Genomic DNA, 24,021 nt, shown 5'->3' with positions numbered 1-24,021 from the left:
AAAGAATACTACTCAAAGCTTTTCTGTTATTTCAGGATCTTAAGTAATTTTTTATCTTCATACTTTGCTCATCTTAATTAAAAGATCATGGCTATTCGTGTTCCTCGTATAATCAAGAAGTCATCAACATCCTTGGATGTTCCCAAGGGTCATTTTGTTGTATATGTTGGGGAGAAGCAGAGGAAGAGATTTGTGATACCGATATCATACTTGAGTCAGCCTTCATTTCAAGAGTTGCTAAGTCAAGCAGAGGAAGAATTTGGGTTCGATCATCCAATGGGTGGTGTAACAATTCCCTGCTCAGAGGACATCTTCATTGACATCACTTCTCACTTTAGGATTTAAAAATATAGTTGAGAATTTTTTTTCCTTTTTTTAGGTCTCACAATTTTGTTAAGGAAATCCATCTAGTACAGTTGATTAGTTAGAAGTGAGTCTTAGCACCACAAAGTTAGGTGCTTTTTTACTAGCAAATTAAAGAAAATACTTCAATGAATACACATACCAAAATTTGTTTCTCTCAACTAAATGCTTGAAGATAAATTTATTTTGTAGTTCTGAACCATTCAAATTTCAACTTATCTACTTTGGCCAAGATATAACTCGAAATATTGCCTGATTTGTTGGTTAAAATTTGGATATTTAATAATTGGCAGAATGACCTGAAAGACCCATGTACTTGGCTCCGTTTGTCAGTTGAACCCTCATACTCATTATTTTGCCAACTAGACCCTTAAACCCATCAAAACACAATATTTTAAGCCCTTTTCTCCTCCGGTCAGTTTGCGTGTAATGGACGCGATTACACGTGGAATTTCACATCATTTTTTAATGCCACGTACGAAATTAAGTGCTAAAAATATAAAAATAAAAATAGATCAATTTTTTAATTTCTTACACTTTTCAAATAGCCATCTTCTTCATATTTGGTCACAAATTGAGCACTAAATTCATACCCATTAGATCAAATTCTTCTCGATTTAACTTGTAAATTCAACTACAAATTCACCAACACAAACTCAATGAACCCCAATCGAAATTTTTAATTAATTTTACAAATTTACAAGATCCACTTATTATTTTTAAGCTTTTTCAAGCTTATCAATGGAGTTTTAAAATTTTCATCATCCTTCACATTATTCACATCTCTTCGTTGAAACCATCTAATAAAATAATGATACTAATATTTTTCAAACCTAAAAAATGAAAATTTTAGAAAAAGTTTGAGGCTAAAAGTTTGTATTAAAAAAGAAGAAGTAGAAGAGGCAGAGAAGAGTGAATGTGGGGCTGGAGAAAGAAGAATGAACTGGAAAAAATAAGAAAGTTGAGGGTTGTGGTGAGGGGTAGAGGAGGGAGGCTGGTGGAGAAGAAAAAGTCGTGGTTGGGTGGGTGAGTGGATGAAGGAGGGTTGAAGAAGATGAATCTTATTTTTTAATTTTGTTAAATTGATTTTTTTTAAAGTAAAATATCGTTTTAACTCACTTTCAAGCGCGTGTAATCACACATATTTCAGACTCATCAATATTAATGTCACATAAACTCAATCAATTGTCATAGGGGTTTAAAATATTGTGTTCTGGTGAGTTTAAGGGTTTGGTTGACAAAGTGATGAGTAGGAGAATTCAACTGACAAACGGTGCCAAGTGCAGAGATCTCCTGAGTCATTCCGTCTTAATAATTCTATCAAATATCTTACTGTACTACGTGTTGATTATGATACCATAAACTTTGAGAGATTTTTGTATAAATAGGAAATAATTCGAGACATTCACCAGTACTACAAGAAAAAAATTCCAAGATTATTCCAGTTACAAATTTGATTCACTCAAAAAAAAAATTAAAAAAATCTTACACCTAACTTAATATTCACTATTTTGTTCTTTAAATCAAATATTTATAATTACCGGAGCATCGAAGTTAGTGCTAGGAAAATAACTTCTTCACATGGAATGGTAATTCCCATGTCATGATCGAAGCCAAATTCTTCCTCAGAGCATTGTAGGAGGCACTGAAACAGAGGGTGAGTCAAGAAAGAAATTGGTACGATATATCGAGTTCTGTTCTCTCCAACGTAAACTGCAAAATGTCTTTTTGGTACGTCGATGGGAAGGTGATCTACATCATCATAGCTCTGTTTCTTACCCAAACTCGAACACCTTTTCATAATTTGCTTCAAAACTGCAGCTTGTGATAGTTTGTTTGATATTCTGATAGCCATTTTTGTATGTTTTCTTGAAGAAATTTGAGAGCTTTATACTATTAAAGAAGTACTAATAAGGTAGTGTTTGGCATAGAGAGATGTGAAGCTATTTATGGAGGAAGATCCAAACTTATTTATCTTTGTTATATATGAAGAAACCAATGTATTTGTACAAGATAACAAACAAGATTATGTACTTAGGGAGCCAACTATTTAACCAATGGATTGTTCTTGCATATACCAATACTCTTATGTTTCAATTTGATTGTCTGATTTTGACTATTCGAATTTTTTTTAAAAAAGTAAAATATACTTTTGAACGTGCCAAAATGATTTTTAATCTTTTAATTTTAAATCATGTGAAAAGTTAAAACCAAAAAATGCTCAAAAAGGGGGAAAACATTCATTTTGAAAAGGATTAAAAACGAAAGTAATACAAATAAATCGAAACGTGACAAGGTAGAATAATACATTTTATTTGCTTAACCATGTTTTCAGTATATTTTAATGTCAATATTTCTACTACATGATGTCGGGGTTCTACTATTATAACAAGGATATTTTTCTCTCGTAGCTATTATAATAGTAGAACCCTGAATCGCATCTTTTATCCCAAAGAAGTGATATGGCTAGAAATAATCTACGCCAATATATGCATTATTAGTAGATTACGATTCAAAAAGAATGTTACCAGTTCTAATAGTTGGACTTTCCCAAATAAAGTATGCACTAAAAGAATTTCAAATATATTGATCGAGGTCTCAGAGGGTGCAAGAAAATAATTGTCTTTTGTCGTACCACAATAAAATTAGAATCTACTATGAGATAAATCACTTATGTCGAAACACACCTATTTTTGGTTAAGAGTTGTCCTAGGCAAGCTTTGTAGAGTTTGGGTAATTTCTAGGTGAAGTTGAAAGATTCATTCACTACATCGTATTTCAAGATCTTGACCAAATTGTACGATTCTTATCTATCTTTATTTTAAAAGAAATCAAATCAACATTTTTTTTAAAAAGAAAAAACTATTTGGATAACACTAACATTAGTGTTTTCACCAAAAAATGGTTGTTATAAAGAATATCATGGTGCCAATTGCCAGTCAACTAGAATTATTTAATTTGACTAAATTACATGATTTAAATATGAGCTCCAGGGCTTAATTACCCGTACATATTCTTGTTTTCCTTGGTGAATTTCACTTTCATAGGTAGCATAAATTAAAAAAAACAAACCTTGTGATACTTGCCCAAGACAACACAAAAGTTAGGCAGGCAACACCTTGATACTTGTACGATCGATAATAATAATATACCACTATCTACATGAATTGTGGTGCAATGATGAGACTATTTCACCTTTAACCACAAGTCTCGGGTTCGAGTCTTAGGTATAAAGAAAATCTTATTGGAAATGCCACCCTCGAATGAGTCACGCAGTGCGCATAGATTGACTAACATGCATACGGGCCCTTTCTTTCTTTGAAATAATGAGTATATACTCTACTTGTTTGATTGTACTTGGGATTAAAGAATTTTCAACAACTATTTATACCCATTTTTTTTCTTCATTTCTGGATGTTGACCTACTTGTGCGACTACGACTAGATCGATAAACACATTTATTGCGTAGATTTCGTACTGTTCAATAAAATATCCCCCAACTTATGATCCCTCAACAGATCCGGCTCCCCTCCATTATCCCCTTCCCTTTATTTCGTCAAGTGCACGTCTAGATGAGAGACATGTGCCTTATTTAAAGTTTAAAGGTCAAAATTATATTATATTAACATATATAATAACCATAGTTAAATCAACTAATTTTAGAAAACTACTCTCCAACTTAGGTTCTTTATCAATTGAACTGCATTTTTATTTATCTTTGTTTTAATTAATTAGAAGAAACCAACGTATTCTTAATTAAAATAAACAAAGATTATATATAGAGGGTTTGCTTTCAAATGAGATAACGAACAAACACCTTGATACTTGGATGATACTAACAATGTTTTTAACGAATAATGGGTTGTGTTCTAAAGAGAATGATGCATGATAATTAATTAAGTACAAGAAATTAGCATTATTTGACTTATATTTGTTTTCTAAATTTCTTTTTAAAATGAGGGTAATTTTCGAAGAAAGTACACCTTGTTACGTAGTTTACATTTGGAATAAGGAGAATTCAGCTGTATGGAATCCATATTAATTATAATCACAATAATATACGATACAATCGGTGATAATAAGAGCGCACTAGTGCAACTAACCGCATACAAAGGCAGATTCCTACAACAATCTCAAGTTAATATACAATAATAACTGAATTCACAATAAAATATTTTAAGATGTTTTATGAATACTTTAATGCATACATATAAAGTTTGAGTAAAAGTCAATGATTTCCTATATATGAACTCAGATATGATAGTCTGGATGCCATGTCCTTGTTTTGATTTAAAAAAAATGTTTAAAGTGTGAGAACAAGAAATATGTGTGTAAAAGAATTTGAGACGTCTTCTCTTGTAAATTATTTTGATGGGATTAATTGTATCTTTGCACATTTCATTAGTAACTCTATATTTGTTTTACTTGGATTATAAAATCCATACGGATTATCATTAAATCATTACATTATATTAAAGTTTCATAACAAAAGAAGTTCACAATGGTATTATGTTAGTAAAATGAAGTTTTTTAAAAAAAATATAACGTCCTGCATTGTCTTTTTTGTGGGCAATGACATTATGTTTTTTTCTTTCAAACACTTTCACTAGTGGATAATGGAAGTGAGAGATTGGAAAATGAATTCTTCACAGGGAATGGTGATGCCCTTGTCGTGATCAAAGCCAAATTCTTCCTCAGCGCAACGAAGGAGGCATTGAAACTCTGGGTGACTTAAAAAAGAAATAGGTACGATGTATCGAGTTCTATTCTCTCCTACGTAAACTACAAAATGTCCTTTTGGCACGTCAATTGGAGAATAGTCCTTGTCGTTGTACTTGTACCCGTTCAGCTTCTTACCTAAACTCCAACACCTTTTCATAATTTGCTTTAGTACTGTCACTTGTGGCAACTTGTAATTTGATTTTCTGATGGCCATTTTTTGTTGATTCTTAAAGAAAGCTAAGAGCTTTAGGAATAAGAGAGACCAAATACGTACTTACTTCTTTTTTTCCTTTGAGAGAATGAGATGTTACTAAGTAAGAAGTTTTGGTGTTTGGAATATTAATTAAAGAGAGATGTGAAGCTATTTAAAGAAAAAAAAAATCTAGAGTCAAGGTCAAAAACACATCTAAAGTATCTCAATTTTATTAGTTTCATACGTGAACTATCATGTGTGTGGTTTCTTACCAACCAAATATTTATCAAAACACACCTCAACTATCAGTTGTTCTCTTTTCTATCTGAACAATCGTGATATTTCAAGTAGGAAAAGTAAACAACTCATAGTTAAGGTGTGTTTCGATAAATATTTACATAGAAAATTCACATATCTAATGGTTCAGATATGAAATTCAAAAAACTGTAATAATTTTTAAATATATTTTTGATCCTTCACTTTGGAACTTTTTTTTCTTTTAAGGTTAGATGTGAAGTAAAACAAAAGGAGGGTGAGATTGTATTGGAGAGGACAAAATAAGACATTGGGAGGAGAGGAGGGCAAAGCTAATGAATTTACCGTACATATTCCTCCCCCTCACTTCGAATTTCAAATTCATAGGTTGCATAAAATAAAGGATTAAAAAACTTGGATTCTAATTAATCTTTGTTGATTAAGAAACCAATGTATTAATAAAGTAAAAGAAACAGACAAGATTTCTTAGGCTTTGCTCAAGATCGATCAGTTATATAATACCAATAATATTTTAATTATAACTACCATATATCTAGATATATCAAATCATTCCTCGAAAGAATATGTACAAGAAATTACCAGTCAATTAGCATTATTTGATAATGGAAATATATATTCTCGAACAAAGTATCTATAGTTGTTTCTTTTTTATTTATTAAAGGAATATAGACAATTCAGCTGTACGGAGTCGATATATTATCTAATTAATAGCCACCGCAATATACTGCCTTCGCTTCAAGTTGTCTTAGTTTAATTACTTGCACAAAGTTTTAAAAAGGTTAAAGGATTACAAATATAACTAATAGTAAAGATTCTTAACTAAGTCACCAAGTAAGTGTCATGTTCGATCATGGCTTCAATTCTGGCTATCCCAAATCCATCGTGAGCCTTGTCGTTTACAGGATATTACCCAATACATTATAATGAATGAGCTGTAATAGTCACTTTCATAGTATCATAGGTTGCATAAAAAACCTTAATTTGAACGTTTGTTTTTCGACGAATTTAGCTCCAAGAATCATTAATGTTCCATTATCAGATTACAACTTTGCTACACTCATTTACTTTGACACTTTCCTTTTCAATTATTCTGTATTTTACTTATTTTGGTTTTTGAAGAAACGGACAAGATACAACAAGTTACCAAATTAAATGAGAAAATTGTAGAATATTTCTAACAACTTGTTGCATATATATATCTACATTGTTATAGATTTGTATGACAACATCAAAATTTGGTTTCTCGAGAGCCTATTTGACTAATATTCGAAGCTAAATTGAATTACATCAACTCAATATAGTACGATTAAAATTTTAAATATTCAAATGTTATATGAAAAGTAATACTATTACATGTTAAAACTTTTCTCATATCAATTTAATTAAAAAAAAATATTTATTAAAGTTCAAATAGTTTGATTCTGAATTAATAAAAAAACGTGACAGCTAATTTGACCAACGCATTACTATTAGTATTTACTGTGGCTACAAACTTGGAGGACATAATTAATACTGTAGTGACCAGTAGATCACCAATCAGACCACTTTCAGTATATGTGCAATTGGATTTTTCCCAGACAAAGATGTACTAAACTTATGTGCAAATAGATTGAGAGACATTTTTTTTGTATCGAAAATGATATATAAATTGACAAACAAAACATTCTCTTCTCTCACTGGGTGCAAATAAACACCACTACAAGGAAAAAAATATCCAAGATCTTTTTACAAATCTGAATCTGACCAATAAAAACATTACAAATAATATAATGTGGTTCCTAGGTCAGGTCAGATAAAAATTACCTACAAAAGAAGAAAATACACCAAAATCCAAAAAAATAAATAAATAAAGTGAATAAATTAGACCTAATATTCAATTAATATCGGAGCATGGAATTAGTTAGTGACCGAAAAACAACTTCTTCACATGGAATTGTAATTCCCATGTCATGATCGAATCCAAATTCTTCCTCGGATTGTCGAAGGAGGCATTGAAATTCGGGATGAGTCAAAAAAGAAATAGGCACGATGTATCGAGTTCTATTTTCTCCCACGTAAACTGCAAAATGTCCTTTTGGTACATCAATGGGAAGTTGATAGTCTTCATCGTCATAGCCCTGTTTCACTCCTAAACTCGAACATCTTATTATGATTTGCTTCAAAATTGCAGAATGTGACAGCTTGTTTGATTTTCTGATGGCCATTTTTGTATGTTTTCTTGAAGAAATCCAAAGAAAGTTGGAAATTTTAGTGGAATGAAGAAAGAGAAGCTACTAAAGAAGTTGTGGTGTTTGGAACAGAGAGAATGTGAAGCTATTTATTTATGGAGGAAGGTAACAATTATTTTCATCTATTGTGATATTAAAATAGAAATAAGCGATAAACAAATTTTGTGTCTAAACGGTAAATTCATTAGTAATTCTATTTAACGAGTTTTGTCGAATGGACGCAATAAGAAAGGAGGGAATTTTCAAGGAATTAGAATCCAGCTATAACACAACTATTTTAATTTAGTCAATACTTTGGGCTAAGAGTGGTTTTAAACTAAGAAAACTTTGGGGAATTCAAGGTGAAATACTTGAAAATTTCACAAAGCAAATAAACTAAATGGAATGATGTTAACTTAATTGTCCCACCACAATTAAATAAGCACATGTATTCCGTAAAAAGTTCTTTGGCATCCCTTTATATTTTCAATTTTTCTGCGTACTTACTAATTTATTTTTGTTTCTTTAATTATTTTCTTCGTTTCAATTTGTTTTATCTGATTTTGACTTGATACAAAATTTAAAAAAGTAATAAAAAAAAATTGAATTTTGTGGTCTAAATTAAAGATATAAAAAATAAACCAAAATGTCATTTAATCTTTTAATTTTAAACATGTCAATCACATGGAAAAATGAAATAATTGAAACAGGGGTGTAATTGATCCAAGTAGGATAGTTATATAATATAAGGCACCTTACAATACATAAAATATATATGTGTAGTACGTACAACTAACATCAGCTAGTCTAACGATGATGATAGTGTGTACACAGATCTTACATCTATCTTGACGGAAAGATTGTTTTGATACATCAAGGTATGGGTGGTTTATAATTATAAGATGATGGTTTACTTGCTCTGTTTTGTGAATAGCTATGTCTGGTGGATTTAAAACATATTCATTTGATATCTTGTACCTTTGTTACTGCATAGTGCATATATACCATACATGATATCCTTATCTTTAGATTTTGCACAATTATGATTTATTATATGTTTGATGTTGTACTATGGATCCAATAGTGTATATTTCTTCGAAACTTCCTACCTTAGCTATCCTGTTTCTGGGCTCTCTGTCTCTGTCTAAACACCCCATGTTTGATGGTTTACCATCCTCAGATAGTCCAATCGCGCTTTTGGAGATCGATTTTATGAATCATGATCTATAACATTTGATTTTGAATCTGTTTTGCCTAGCTAATTTATCTTTATAAAGACAACGAACCAGTAGATCATCTTTACAAGCTTGATCGCGTGCCTTATTTACCATCTCTGTCTCATTGGACGACTTAGTGAATTAGACAAGATTTTTTTATCTGACACAAAGTGATGGGGGTCTAATAATTCTAAATCTTGACATCCAATAAGTAAACAACCTCATATTCCTACAATATTGGTAGTAATTCTTGAAATTTGATAAAAGAGAACTAAAATAAAAGAATGATCCATTTGGCAATCCAGTATTACCCCATTTGATCTAGATTTGATTTAAAACTACCCTCAGTCCCTTGGCCTCAAGTTTTATCATTTATAGAAACTATACTAAGTAGGTGTTTGGCCATGCGATACCATATCACGATATGGTATCGTGAGATTGAATCAGCGTTTGGACATGCGATTTTACGCTGATTCCATCTCATGATTCCATATCATGAGAGGTGATATCATATTCTCCAAAAACCATGATATGGAATTATATGGTGATTCCATATCATGATTTGAGATATTTTAATACAATAATTGATCCATGAGTTTATATTTTGTTAAAACAACCCCACATTTATATCTACTAACCATTTGTTTCATATGTAAATAAAATTTATAATCACATCATTACTTTTTAAAATTTATTATTATCACCGACATAAAATTTATTATTCTCACCAACATATAGTCACTTTAACTCACACCTCACGATTGTGAAACTTTTAAACATTCACTTGAAACAATTAACCGGCATGTTAAAATAGTTGCCGAGGCAATTAGCAAGATGGCACCAACATTTATACAACCAAAAAATATGACTGGTGTACATTCCAAAATTCGACATAATACTCGATTTTGGCATTGGTTTAAGGTAAAATTTCAATCACATTAATAAATTTATTTTATGCCCTTAATAAGAGAACATTTATAATTTTTTGTGTAATTTATTAGTATTTAGTTACATATTTCCTATCAACTTTGTTTAAAGAGATTGTCTTGGAAGCACTATTTTTATTACTCTTACAAACATTAATTTTATGAAGTGCATTCTATAATGCTTCCAATTTATTTTATGTTCACTAAACTAATATTGATGTATTTTTTATTTGGTAGGATTGTGTTGGTGTGATTGATGGAACATATATAGAAGGGGAGGTTCCTAAAGCGGTGCAACAAACATATCATAATCGCAAAGGAAGAACATCACAAAATGTCTTATGTGCTTGTGATTTTGATATGCAATTTACCTTTGTTGCTGCTGGTTGGGCAAGTACTGCACATGATAGTAAAGTACTTGAGAATGCACTTGTTGAACCAACGTCACAATTTTCATTTCCGCCACATGGTAACTTTTAAATTACATCCTTAGAATAAATATTATTTATTTACACAAAGCTGTCTCATTTACGTCACATATGCTTTTAGTAATTCTTTATAAAATGTTTTTTGGTAGATAAATATTATGTTGTTGATGTTGGTTTCCGAAACACAAAAGAATTTTTAGCTCCATACAAAGACTACGCTATCATTTGCAAGATTACCCAGGAAGTGAAAGAGAGCCTCAAAATGCCAAAGAACTATTTAATTATAGGCATTCATCTCTGCGCAATGTGTTTGAACGGACTTTTGGAGCTTGGAAAAATAGATTTAGAATACTGAAACAAGGCATGAACCATTATGATATTGATACACAAGTGAAAATTGTCATAGCTTGTGCAGTGTTACGTAATTATTTGCGAGAATATCAAAGTAGTTATGAAATATTTATGGTCTATGAACATGAAGATATAGTTGCAGAGGATTATAGTTGTCAATATGGGCTAGCCCACCCCATCCGGGCTAACCCATATAGGCTTTGACATTTTACGGGTCAGGCCGGGCTAGCTCATTTTTGGTGTGGGCCAAAAAACGGTCGGCCCAACCCACAAGTACGTGGGCTACAGGCTTGCCGGGCCAGCCCGCTTTTTTTAAATTTTTTTTTATTTATAATTATTAAAATAAATCATAAATTATAATTTAAAAATATTATCATAAATATCGACGAAACAATATTACATCATGTTAATGTTACTACTTGTTAATCAAATCCACAAATAAAATTATCTTTATAATATATATTAAGGTTTTTTCAAATAAAAGTATAAATATATAAATAGAAATATTAACCTAATTGTTTTGTCATTAAAACACAAAAAATGTGACAATATTCCAACCATAAAAAAGTAAAAAATAAACTCCTTAAAAAAATCATGAAACTTATGGCGTATCTAACACATCATGAAACTTATGGCGTATCTAACACATCATGAAACTTATGGCGTATCCAACACTTCATGATCATCTTCATCAAGCATATTTGAGTCAGCTTGTGGCAAGGTTGTCTTAACATCTTCATTTTCATCTGCAATTTATATGTGGTTTCAATTAGTTAAATATTAAATAGATTTTGAGTTTGGATTCTCTTTAATTTTAAATTATAATATTATATTATATTTTTTAAATTATTTTGGCCCTACCTATATTTCTCAAGCCCCACAAATCAGTAGGCTTATTCAGGCCGGGCTAAAAATCCCTTTTCTTAAATGGGCTCTAAAAATCTTAGCCCAGCCCTATTAAATCCCGGGTTAAGCCAGGCTGGCCCAACAGGCCTAGCCCATAGTGACGACTCTACGGAGGATATTGACCAACAAATGGCTCAAAGTAACAATGTTGGTTCGTCTTCTCGGTCACATGATCGAGAAATGCAAGTTCAACTTGAGGAAATTGTCCGTACTATGTGGGAGGATTATATTAAAGACTAGTACGCTACAATTTATGTTCAATTTTTTTTATTAAATTAAAGTTACATGAAACAATTACTCAAGTGGAGAACAAATAACTTTGTAATAATTTATTATGGGATTTTATAATTTTTTGTTTATTTGATAAAATTGAATAAACAATTGAGGCTATTTTAATATATAGTTTTACAACTTATGAGATTTTTATGTTTATGAGAAAATATACAATACAAAAATTCCATATCGCATGTCCAAACAAACCTTCAATTTCATCTCATGATTCCATATCATGATACCATATCATGATTCTATATCATGATATCATATCGCATGGCCAAACGGGGCCTAAAAGTTGAAAATATCAAGAAGCATGGTCCTGGAAGTGGGCCAGCGTGTTTTTATCAAGTACTCCATCCATTTCAATTTATTTAACTAGTTTTTAATTTGACACGATATTTAAGAAAATTAAAAAAAAATTAAAAATTGTGAGACCCATTCTTCGTTGAGATAAACTAAAAAGAAAAGTGAGATGAAACTAGAGGGGTGTATATAAATTATAAGAGTAGCTTATATTTGTGTCAATAAGAGCATATGTATAAAAAGGAAAGTGAAGTTATTTAAAGATGGCAGTTTGAAGTAGTTGGTGCTTAAATCAGAAAGGGCAGGGCCTTACAGTATTGTCTTAGTAGTACTAGTTGTCTAGTTATAACATATTTGTGCTTCAAGAGTAACATGCCCTCCATGTGCTATGTGGAACCCTTTGGTCACCATCATCCCCCACACATATCATATTGTTGTGTTGTACACATCACCGTGCTCCGGTTAGTACATGGACCACCAACGATCAACATCTCATATGCTTAACTAGATGTCTCAGGTTCAACTAATACGAAACCTTTTTTTTTTAAGTGGACCTTACAAGTGTGTAAGCTTGTATTCTTTTATAATTAGGGATATGCAAAAAATGTGCATTAATTTTCACTTGAAATAGTAATAGTGTGAAAAAATTGTTGCATACTTTGGTTTTGTTGATTCACACTCATTGTTTACTTATAGCACCTAGTTTTATCGAGTCTCGTTTTCAGTACTATCCATTTTGAGCTAACCTTATCTCTTTCTTGCATGTGCATTTCCCTCTTCTTGTTACAAAATTGCACATATAATCAACAAGAATTCAAACTGCCGATTATTTTTTCCTGTTCTTTCCTTAGCAAAAAGGGAAATGGAGAACGGGATGGAATCGAATTCTCATCAACAAGATGAAAGTAGTTTAGTCGACCAACTGAGCTATTAAGATTCACCTTGAAATCGATAACTAAGTATAGTGATTGTTGATCTATTATCTTGCCTGATGATAAATTGATGAATTCAAGATTTAGACCTTTTTTCTTTTCTTTTTTTGGTTTTCATCTGGCGTATGTCTGTTGACACCCACTTTTGACCCTCCACAATATAAATTAATCATTTCGAGCTTCTCCAATTTCAAACGATTTAAAATAATTAGTTTTATAAAGTTTCCAAAAAATAATAATATAGTTTGCAAGATTTTTTGTAATAGTTTTGTCACTTTTCATAAATTTTAGATGATGTACATGTTTTACATAATTATGTATATAATTAGTATATTTTATGATTATTCGAAAATCGTCAAAAAAAAATAAATAATAATAATTATTATATTTTAAATATTAGGAATGGTTATAGTTTTGATTTAATAAATTTTATGAAATTCAAAATACTTTCAAGTTATTTTTTTAAAAAATAATTTTATCACGTTTTAATAATAAGTATGTATATTTTTGCAATCACGCTATTTTATAAATATTTGAAAATTATCACAAAAGATTTTACATTTTAGTTAAATATCTTATTAATTTGCTTTAAGTTATAGCTATATTTTCGAGTTAATTAGTTTTGTAATAGAATTAATTAGTTTATAATTAAGTTCTTATTTTTATTTTGTTGAGATTAAGAAACTCATTAATTAATTTATATTAATTCGTCTTATTTGGCTTTTTAGTCGAATCACCAATTAAACTCAATTTGGCTAACTTGTCAATTTTCATAGGCCATAATTGCAATTCTTGTGACTATTTCCTAATTTGCAAAACCTATCCACATTTTGACCCTATTTTCAGCCAAGAAATGGGCCTAATTCCATTTCCTAAACTAATCCCTCCAGCCCACACCCTTAGCTCCGACCCGGCCCAACTCTTTGTCATCAACAAAGAGACCCAGCAGATGAACATTACTGTGACTTTTTCCAAACATCCACCATACAATACATCATCCCATACGTATATACACAGTATCCCACCGCCCAAATTCATCTTCCTCGCTGCAAATCAGCGATTCCAACAACACCCCGACCCCACTGCCCATGCTCGTTTTCTTCTTCCAAACGAAACCCAGAAGGCTAGTAAACGTCAACATCGACAGTCGCTCAGACCGGAAATCCCGCAGCAAATCGCGTCCTCTACTTCCCCTCTCCCCTCTTTTCCGTTGAAAATTGGTACAATGGAAAATTTATTTCTGATCTCTTCGAGATTTTGATTTTTCAAATTGGATTCGGATCCATCTTTTCAACCCGATTTCCCCTCAAAATGCCCAAATTCCCCTATATATAAACCCCCACTGCCTTCATTATGGAGGAGGGGATTACGGACTGAATATAGAAGTATAGGTATCTATTTATTTTCGTTCGCCGCTTAACTGAAATTCATCGGAAACTTTGTCGGAGTTTATCGAAATCTCACTTGTGGTGTTAATATCGCTTGTTTCAGCTCGTCGTCCTAGTATCGCTGCTCCGGAAAAGGTAATATTCTCGTCCTTTCCTTTCAGACGATGTGCGTTCTGTTTTGTTACTATTAGCTTGTTTTGTTAGCTGTGATTAGCAATTCAGATTATTTTTTTCTAGTTCGAAACCATCTTCCATAGATAGTTCATCTCTAATCTGATATATGATGTTCGTAACTTACTTATTACTTCCGTTAATGTAAATAATATAAATTGAGTGCTCACTGTCTTATTTTTTTTATTTTTTTTATTTTATTCTTTCTTCATGGCATTTGTTCTTTAGGGATTAATATTAGCCGTTGTATTTATAGAATCTCTGTTCTAATAAACGTTTGTTGCGTAGGCTATGTTATTTTGCATTTGCGAGTTGATGTATTTCGACTTTCTTACTAACTAAGGCCGAGTAAAAGTGAATCAATAAACTGGTCGTTTACACTCTGTTGGAGCATATGTTCTTCTATTAAATCCTCCATGTAAAGTGTTTTACCATGTTAATTTTACATACATGTCCTTATTTTCTACACCCTTAAAATGAGCTAAAACGAAATTGCATTGTTTGTAGCTAAGTTAGCTTGAATTCAATTAATGTTTAGTCGTCCTCTTCCTCCTTTCTCCATTATTGTTCGAGTTCCGTTGCATTGATGCCTAAGATTTGCTCAAATCTTTACCTCCTTTACTTAGTAATTTTGTATAAGTGAATAGTTGTTTGCCATAAAGTTAGTATAGAATAGAGTTTCTTATTATTTCTCGGGTTTTAATTTGTTAAAGTTTCATCCTTGAAATTATTTGGAAGCATGAATTTTTTTAGTATTAATCGCTCATTATATGGCTTGCTAATTATTTAAGCCCCCATGTTAATCCCTGTAGCTCTGTTATGTCATGTTTATGGCCTCTTTTTTTTTAAAGCAAAGGAAAAGATCAGATTATGCCTCATTTGTTTTCCAATAACGTGTAAAAAAAAAAAAAGAGTTTATAAGAGCCTCTGTGCCACATTGTGTTATCAAATTTTACTATCTTTTTGTCCTAAAAGTGAAGATTTTATTGCAAGCAATCTATTGTCAACATACATAGTCATTCATTGATTAAAAGCTAATAATAATTGCATGTTTTATTTCAGTGGCTATTGTCAAGAATGCCTCCTTTGATTGTTGTTGTGATTGTGTGATCTAGGAATTTAATATATTTAACCATATTCAAGCATGCAAGATCATAGTGTTGCCCCCCATTTGGTTGATTATTAATACCAACGTAATATTTCCGAGCGGAACGAACAAGTGTGGTTGATCCCAGGAAGTTTGGTTTCTTTTTAGCATTTGGGAAATGTCATCTTGTTAAATGAGTTGATTTTAAACTAAGTGCATTTGTTTTACATTTTCTTGTTAACTTAAGCATATTCGGTTGTGTTATGTCTTCTTAGTTGGCATAGTTTGATGTTTGGATGTAGATGAATCCGTCATGCTTGATTTGCCAAGGTTTCAACTTCTCCCATTTGTTCATCACATAGCTAGTACATAATCTTCAAATAAGCTCAAAAATTTAGAAGTGTTCAATGTGTTTTGGAATAATACCATGTGCTGTGATTGATTTCCCTAGATGATAATGCAATGTGATTGGAAATTAATAATGCTCACATGTGGTCTCTTCCCATTCTTGGTGTGTAAGGTTAGCTGCAATTGAATTTGCAATGAAAATGCCAAAGTTTCCTTTAGTTTAAAATGGTACATCAATCAATCTTCTTATTCCATTTGCTAATTTGTATTTATTTGTCCACTTTATGTATGTCCGAGTGAGTCCTATGTATTCATGTCTACACCTCGCATTTCAAATGGGCCTCGGAGGCCTAAAACTCCCTCTTATCGAGTCAACTTCGTCATTGGGAGCATATGGAATTCGAAGAGGAAATCTATGTTATAAAAGGAGCTGAAACAGATCTCAAAAAGCCCAAAAAGAGGTTGTATACAGCTGTATGCACTGATATACAGGTCGAAAACACGAGGACACAGGGTTGGAGTGAAATACAGGTGTTTGGAAGCAAGAAATACACGAAAAGGGCTGATATACATGCCGATATACACTGATATACATCAAGTGTATACAAAAACGGGATTGAGTAAAATTCCCAAAAACAGTAGCGAATTTGGCCCAAGAAAGGCCCAAATTCAATTTCTCCCTTACGCTTTAATTATTTAATTGCGATTACTTATTATTTGTTGTTTAACTCTAACTTTAGAATTTTTAATTAACTTAGTTGAATTCCCCAAAAGATGAACCATATTCTTTATGTTAGTTTCTTTAAAATAATTCATTTTATCAACTCTTATACTTATTCAAATATTTTATTATTTTTTTTTAGTCAAAACTTTCACATATCTTTATTTAGATTAAAATAATTTCTTGGTTTATCTACCAAGTTGATTCGAATTATTATTTCCAAAAAAAAAAAAAAAAAAAATGACGTAAATAATTTTAATTAATCTAATTTTGTTAAAATCCTAATTGACCAAGTTGTTTCAATTAAGATCCTATTTTCTAAAAAATTAAAAATTATTCTTTATTGAACTATTTTTATCAAAGTTAATAGAATATCGTAAAATATTATATATTGTTTAGGTTAAATCATTTTCGTAAATTTTTAAAGACGCGTTCTTTAAGGATCTTCTTCATTTAAATCATTTTTTTTTACTCATTGCAAAATTGTTCTAAGTTTAAAAAAAAAAAAAAAAATCTTTTTCTTTTTCTTAATAAACTTTAAAAAATGTTAGTCATAACCTTTTTCATTGATTAATAATAATAATAATAAAAAAATAAAAAAATAAAAAGTGTATACTTAAGTCGTTTTCTCAAAAAAGGTTAGTCAATTAATAAGAAATGATTTTCATGTTTTAATTTATTAAATTGGTTTAAAATGAATTAAATAAATTCTAATTAATCTAGTTTTATCACTATTCTAATCGCTTATATTTTAAGTCAAATATTTCATTTTGGATCTCATTCTCTAAAAAGTAAAAAAAAATGAAATAAAATGTTCGTTATCTAACTATTCTTCAGAGTTAAATGAATATTGTAAATTATCATATTTTCTTTTATGTTAAACCATTTTCCTAAAAATAGTCAAAAAATATATTTTAGTCAAGTCGCAGGTCAACCGCATGTTAGCGGGCACTTCGAATGCTTAAACCCTTCTCGAAGTGTAAATTGAACCCCGAACCTTCTTTGGTATTTTCAAATGATTTTTTCTGTTTAAATCTTTGAAAATTATAAGTTTTCTTAATTTCTTTAAAAATTAAGTGGCGACTCTTTTCTAAGTATTTTTGTCAAATTGTTTTATACTTAGAACATTTCAAAAAGTAATTTTTCTAGAAATAGTTAAATTACGGCACAACAATGTCTGGTACATGTATTAGAGTTTGACTAATTCAAAATAGCATATTGCAGGGCTCATTTCTAGGGACAGAGCTCACAACAGGATTTCTCTATTAAAAAGTGGAGATATCTCACCCATCCTACCATAACTCATGTTAGTTAAAATTAGAGTCAATAAAAATGGATGTGATCATGTATCATATATTTACAACAATTAGTGTAGTTTCTAACCTCCTTTATTTTATTTCTTTTCTCCCCTATTAATGGAGCCAATTGAAAGCTTTTTGTTTGGGAGATATAATTTAATTTTGTGGAGCTCATATTGGAGTTATAAATGGGGGTTCATTGTGTGATACCAACTTTTCTGCAAATTGATGTTAAAGGACCACTTTGAAAAAGGAAAATCAGAAAAAGAATCATAATCTAATTATAAATAACTCAAGTCTCAATCTAGTTACATTAACTATATCATTTTCATCAACTTGCACCTCTAAAATGTTGTATTGGTATGTCATCAACAATACCAATACAACATATACAAAGCCTTTTTTGTCCCCTAAATAAAGCATCGAATGTTTTTTTTTTAATTTCATATAGTTAATCAGGGAATGTGGTCCATTTGGTAACTCTAATAAAGGTGTTTCATTTACTATGTGGAAACGCCAAGCAACAAATACAAAATGTCAATTTAAATGAAATATAAGTACTACCAACTCCACTTTTACTTGTCCGTATTCATGTTTACTTGCTCAATTTAAAAAATCAAGAGATAAACTATAGTCATTCTTCAATGTAATTCCCAAAGCATTGAACTTATCATCTAAAGATGTAGAAAAAAATATCATTTTATTTATTATTGCTTAAGAGACGTATTAAATCAATATTGAACAAGTAAAAATGGATAGAAAAAGTATATAATTCCGACTAACATAGGTTTTACAGACCGAATCAAAGGAATCAGTTACCTTGGAAGTTAAAGTTGCTAAAGTTTTAGTATTGATTTACACGAAAAAAACTGTTTACCTAAGACTGAAAGATTCAAAATTTAAAAAAAATACTCACTCCATTTTAAAATAAGTGGTGTTCTTCTAATTATTATCTTACTTGACCATGAAATTACTAATTCAAGATATTTATTAATGATAAGTTAGTAAATGAATACTTTCTTAAAAGGTTGTCCAAGTTTTAAAATAAATATCACTTATTTTGAAACAGAGAAAAATAATTCGGACTAACATAGGTTTTAGAGACAAAATCAAAGGAATCAATTACGTTGGTAGTTGGAGTTGGTTAAGTTTTATTAGTAGTATAGATTTACACGAAAAAACCTGGTAACCTAGGACTGAAAAGATTCTGCTGAAATTTAAAAAATAGGACGGAAAGATCAACTTGTATCTCTATGTGATATATATAGGTCAAATCGTTGTCTCGTTTAATTTGTACCGTAAAGGAGTCTTTTGATGTGAGGTAAAAATATAGTTATAATTTTAGGATAAAATATATGATTGTTTTACCTCACAATTGATTTGCGATTTTAAACAATACTTAAATTATTTATTCTACAAATGATATAACTTATTTCGAAACAATTAATCATAAAATGATTGTTCTAAACCAAAGGAATCCTAATACTAAAGAAGTGCAAATGCTTTGCTGTTAAATCTTGTTGCAGCATTTAACTTTTTTAAGAAAATTAAAACTGAATAGAATCCTTTTTTTTTTTTTGGTTTTTGGTTTTTTCACACGTGTCGATTATCACATTGGAATCCGACTAAGTTCGAATTTACATCGAAAAGTCCCAAATTGGGGGCTAAAGCACTTTCTAACAAAGGCAACTCCATAACTAAGGGGACTCAAACTCGAGACTTCTTAATTAAGGATAAAAAAGTATTTATCATTCAACCACAACCATTATTGATAACGGAATAAAATCAATAAAAAAACTTTCTGAAAAAGTAAGGTCGTATTTCGTACTTGTGAGTACACTGTACACTTACTGCTCACCCGTGATTTCTCTGCACGCACTACCTTCAATAGTAATTCTATCATTTATTGTTTGTTCCGTTCTAAAATATTTGTCTATGTTTTAATTTTTCGAAAGTAAAAATATTTGAACTTCATTAATATTTTAGAATATATTTTTTATTATATTAAAATAAGAAAATTATAATTTATATTTTATAGTCTTTCCGTATTGTTTGAGTATCCTAAATATAATTTTTAAACTATTAAATTATTTTAATTTAATTTAACTTCAAAATTATTTAAATTAACTATTAAAAAGTGAAACATAATAGCTAAACTGTTAAGTTATTCCACCGTCTTAATTTATGAGAAGGTGTTACTATATCAGGAGTCAAAAAATTCCCCGTTTATTACAATTTTTTTAAAAAAAATTAAAACAGATTTTGAATTAAAATAACTATGCTGACTTGTGATACTTTTTATGTAATTTTAAATGTATATAAAGTTTATTTTAAAATATTTAAAGAGAATATATATACTCGAATTCATGGTATAGAAAATGAATACTTTTCTTATAAAACTCTACACCAAGTAATTCGATGTCTCTTTACCTGACCAGTAGTAACTCTTTTTTCTTTCTTTTTTTATAACTTACATAAATTCCATAAGGAGCTAAATTACATTTTATCCCTACTTTTTTTTAATTTACGAAAATTCCTCAAAATTAATGATATTCGGATACATAACAAACAAGTCAAATATATTAAATTTGATACATTAAAATAAATTCAGTTTAAATTAAGTTATCAATATATTACTATTTATGTATCTTGTTTAAATTGATAAGTGTTGTATTTCTACTAGATACATTAAATAAGAAATTGTTGCCCATAAGATGTTAGGTTTGAGATCGATACATTATTGTTTGGTAATTGTTATGTATCAGATACATTTAGTATAAATCCGAATTTACGTATCATGTTTAAAAAATTAATGCATGATACATTTGATAGAGTTTTTGTATTAAGTATCAATACTAATTAAGGTTATGTATCAAAATTAATATTTGAACACGATACATTGTGCATGATAGAATTGTAATGTATCATAATGTTGAAACGAAGATAGTATACATTAGTTTAAGAAACAAAATTAACTAGATACATTAAAATCTAAACCTATATGTATCAGAAAAGATAAACAACCAAAAAATCGGAAAAAAAGACAACAATCTAATCAACGGAAAGCAACGAAGATGTATCTTTCTCAGACTAATTAGGTAAGCCCAATACTGAAAAAGATCGAATCAATGGAATGAAGTGTATCAAGACCACCATTAGAAATTCCTTGAACCATACCAAATGCACTCTAAGATGAACTATTTGCATTAGCAACGATTTTCACCCATCTTCCAGTAAAGAGTCCGGGAGTAACAAATTCAATAATCTTTTAAGATGAAAAAACTAAAAAAAAAAATAAAAAAAAATTTGAAAATTGAAGTGATGGAAAGAAATCTACCTCTTGAATAACTTGAAATCATTAATTTCTTGAATAACTTGAAATCATTAATTGGAAAGAGGAGATTTGAAATTCAAAAATGGATTAATGTTGGTAACTGTGGCAAGATTTGTGGCTTGAAAAAAGGAAAGAAAATGATGGGTATGAAATTTCAAATTAATGTATCCGGAAAAGGGGATGATGGGAGCAAAAGAGGGAATTTTTGATATTTTTTGAAATGGTAGGGAAAATAAGAAAATATGATAATAAATGATGTGTAGTTAGGTAATTTTTCCTTTTTTCTTTTCTTTTATTAGAAATGGATATTTTTAAACAAAAAGATTTTAATAATTGAGTTTTTATTAGGGAGACATTCGAAAATAACTTAACTGAATAGTAATTTTTTTCAGATTTCTTTAAAAAAAAATTTGGGATCTCTAGATCTTTTCTTTATATACTTCTGGAACAGCATATATAAATATAGTCTGATATTCCTTCTTTGAGATTAGAAAAATCAGAAACTATTAAAAAAATCTTAACAAACAAACAAAAACAAAAGAAAAAAAAATCAGTAACAGTAGAATATAGAAATAATTTGTAACCACAAAACAAAAATATTTCTGTTGAAAATGAAAATGAGAAGAAGTTTGAGACAAGATGTTGGAAAAAGAAACAAGTACCATTAATACCTTTGTATGTTGAGTTCACTTGTAACTTTCCTTCAATAGTTAAATCTTTTTTTTTCTGGCCACAATATATAAATTATTAAGTCAAATCAAACCTTAACACAACAAAAATCAAATGAGTACATTAATTCAAATATATCTAGATAAATACCTAATAGAAATGGAAAAAAAAAATAGCATTAACTCTACTACATTTGAGGGAAAATTTTAGAATTATACTCTATAGAAGATTGGCATTAGAAGTGGGATTTGCCCCCCACCTTGTACTTCTTCTAATATACATATACCCTACCATGTTCTGACCTTTGCTACTGAACACCCACATGATGCAAGATAGTTGTAAATAGTACTCCCTCTCCGTCAAAATTTACGTGACACCGTTGAAATTTCGAAAAGAATTAATTTTTTTCTAACTGAAGTTATGTATGTACTTTTAAATATATTAAGTTGTTAATTATTATAATTTATAATAATATTTTTACGTAATTTCCAAATAAATAAACTTTATTTCAAAAGATTTAAGTTTCAAACTTTCATACATAAATTAGACTAAAGGAAAATAAGGGAGTAATGTATAGTATCTCAATAGGGAAGAGTCTTTTATTAGTTAAATTTATTTCATTTTTCCAACACATATCACCTCCTCCCCCACCTAGTTAGAAGATAAAAAATAGATGGGAAGTTTCTCCATAAATAGGTTCACTTCCCTCTATCCTAACCACCACCACTTCTTTAGTATCATTCCATTTTCTCAAAGCAAAAAAGTATTTCTTACTAAAGCTCTCAACTTTCTTTAATTTCTTCAAGAAAACCATACTAAAATGGCCATCAAAAAATCAAATAAGTTGTCACAATCTCCTGTTTTGAAGCAAATTTTGAAGAAGTGTTCAAGTTTGGGTAAAAAAAACGAAGACCACCTTCCTGTTGACGTACCAAAAGGACATTTTGCAGTTTACGTGGGAGAAAATAGGACTCGATACATCGTACCTATTTCTTTTTTGAGTCATCCCGAGTTTCAATGCCTCCTTCGTTGCGCTGAGGAAGAATTTGGGTTCGATCATGATATGGGCATTACAATTCCTTGTGAAGAATTTGTTTTCCAATCACTTACATCAATGCTGAGATAATTAAGTAATTGGAAAGAAGAAAAAAGGTGAATATTAGGTATTAAGGTTAATTTTGGAGTGAATTAAGAAAGATGTGTTCAAGATGAAGCAAGTTAAATTAGTAGTCTTTTTGCTTCTTTTTTTTGTAACGTCTTTCTTTTCACTTTTTTTGTTTTTAATTTTTTTTATATTTGTTTATTATTTTGTCAATTTCCTCTAACCCTGACCTAGGAATCACATGGATATTAGTAGTGTTTTTTATGGGTTGGTTGGAATTTTTTTCCCTTGAAGTGGTGTTTTTTCAAGCACCCTATGAGAGAAGTTAATTATTAAATGTGTCTCAATATATTTAAATTTGCCGTTTTTTTATACAAATGTCTATCAATTCTGTCTGTAGTTTTACTGTTCCTTCTCCGATCATAGTTATCTACTATGATTTGACACATATTTAAGAAATAATAAATAATAGAATTAATATAATTACATATTTTAAATATATTAAATTTAATACTTTAGAAAATGTATTAGATATTGAATAATAACAAGAATAAAATAGATATAAAAAATAGATTATTTTTTATTTTTTTATATTGAACAAATATTACTATTGAATAACTATATTTAGTATAGGAGAGAGGTAGGGGAGTATATTTTTGTTTGGGAAAATTGAGAAGTTGAATTGAATTGTGAAGTCCAATGATGAGCGTGCCACATATAGTTTTCTCCACCAATACTTATAATTGAGCAGTGCCTTTTGTTTGTTGCTCTCTCTGTTTTACAGCTCTGCTTTTGAAAGATAT

The 24,021-nt window shown here is 29.9% G+C and overlaps 5 protein-coding genes across 5 annotated transcripts; 2 read left to right on the top strand and 3 right to left on the bottom strand.

The window, feature by feature from the left end:
* The first annotated feature begins 86 nt into the window (after window positions 1–86).
* Window positions 87–362, top strand: LOC125816911 (auxin-induced protein 15A-like). The gene has a single exon (XM_049496577.1). The coding sequence runs from the start codon at window positions 88–90 to the stop codon at window positions 343–345; it is 258 nt and encodes an 85-aa protein (XP_049352534.1). The 5' UTR covers window position 87; the 3' UTR covers window positions 346–362.
* Window positions 363–1,900: 1,538 nt separating this feature from the next.
* On the bottom strand, window positions 1,901–2,236 carry LOC125816916 (auxin-responsive protein SAUR50-like). Its single transcript, XM_049496581.1, has one exon. It carries the CDS (start codon window positions 2,216–2,218, stop codon window positions 1,901–1,903), a length of 318 nt encoding a protein of 105 aa, XP_049352538.1. The 5' UTR covers window positions 2,219–2,236.
* A 2,733-nt stretch (window positions 2,237–4,969) lies between these two features.
* Window positions 4,970–5,299, bottom strand: LOC125815109 (auxin-responsive protein SAUR50-like). The gene has a single exon (XM_049494492.1). The coding sequence runs from the start codon at window positions 5,297–5,299 to the stop codon at window positions 4,970–4,972; it is 330 nt and encodes a 109-aa protein (XP_049350449.1).
* Window positions 5,300–7,431: 2,132 nt separating this feature from the next.
* On the bottom strand, window positions 7,432–7,758 carry LOC125816896 (auxin-responsive protein SAUR50-like). The gene has a single exon (XM_049496564.1). It carries the CDS (start codon window positions 7,756–7,758, stop codon window positions 7,432–7,434), a length of 327 nt encoding a protein of 108 aa, XP_049352521.1.
* A 15,153-nt stretch (window positions 7,759–22,911) lies between these two features.
* On the top strand, window positions 22,912–23,278 carry LOC125816900 (auxin-responsive protein SAUR50-like). Its single transcript, XM_049496567.1, has one exon. It carries the CDS (start codon window positions 22,937–22,939, stop codon window positions 23,240–23,242), a length of 306 nt encoding a protein of 101 aa, XP_049352524.1. The 5' UTR covers window positions 22,912–22,936; the 3' UTR covers window positions 23,243–23,278.
* Window positions 23,279–24,021: the final 743 nt, after the last annotated feature.

Source organism: Solanum verrucosum, unplaced genomic scaffold (assembly GCF_900185275.1).
Source record: "Solanum verrucosum unplaced genomic scaffold, falcon-dt-bn FXZP01000261.1, whole genome shotgun sequence".
In the NCBI taxonomy this organism is placed as follows: Eukaryota; Viridiplantae; Streptophyta; class Magnoliopsida; order Solanales; family Solanaceae; genus Solanum; species Solanum verrucosum.
The sequence above is the reverse complement of the archived record's forward strand: the minus strand, read 5'-3'. Positions and strand labels throughout refer to the sequence as shown.

Excerpts from the sequence above, each read along its gene's own strand:
- LOC125816900 (XM_049496567.1), top strand. The coding sequence starts at position 22,937 with ATGGCCATCAAAAAATCAAATAAGTTGTCACAATCTCCTGTTTTGAAG.
- LOC125816911 (XM_049496577.1), top strand. The coding sequence starts at position 88 with ATGGCTATTCGTGTTCCTCGTATAATCAAGAAGTCATCAACATCCTTG.
- LOC125816896 (XM_049496564.1), bottom strand. The coding sequence starts at position 7,758 with ATGGCCATCAGAAAATCAAACAAGCTGTCACATTCTGCAATTTTGAAG.
- LOC125815109 (XM_049494492.1), bottom strand. The coding sequence starts at position 5,299 with ATGGCCATCAGAAAATCAAATTACAAGTTGCCACAAGTGACAGTACTA.
- LOC125816916 (XM_049496581.1), bottom strand. The coding sequence starts at position 2,218 with ATGGCTATCAGAATATCAAACAAACTATCACAAGCTGCAGTTTTGAAG.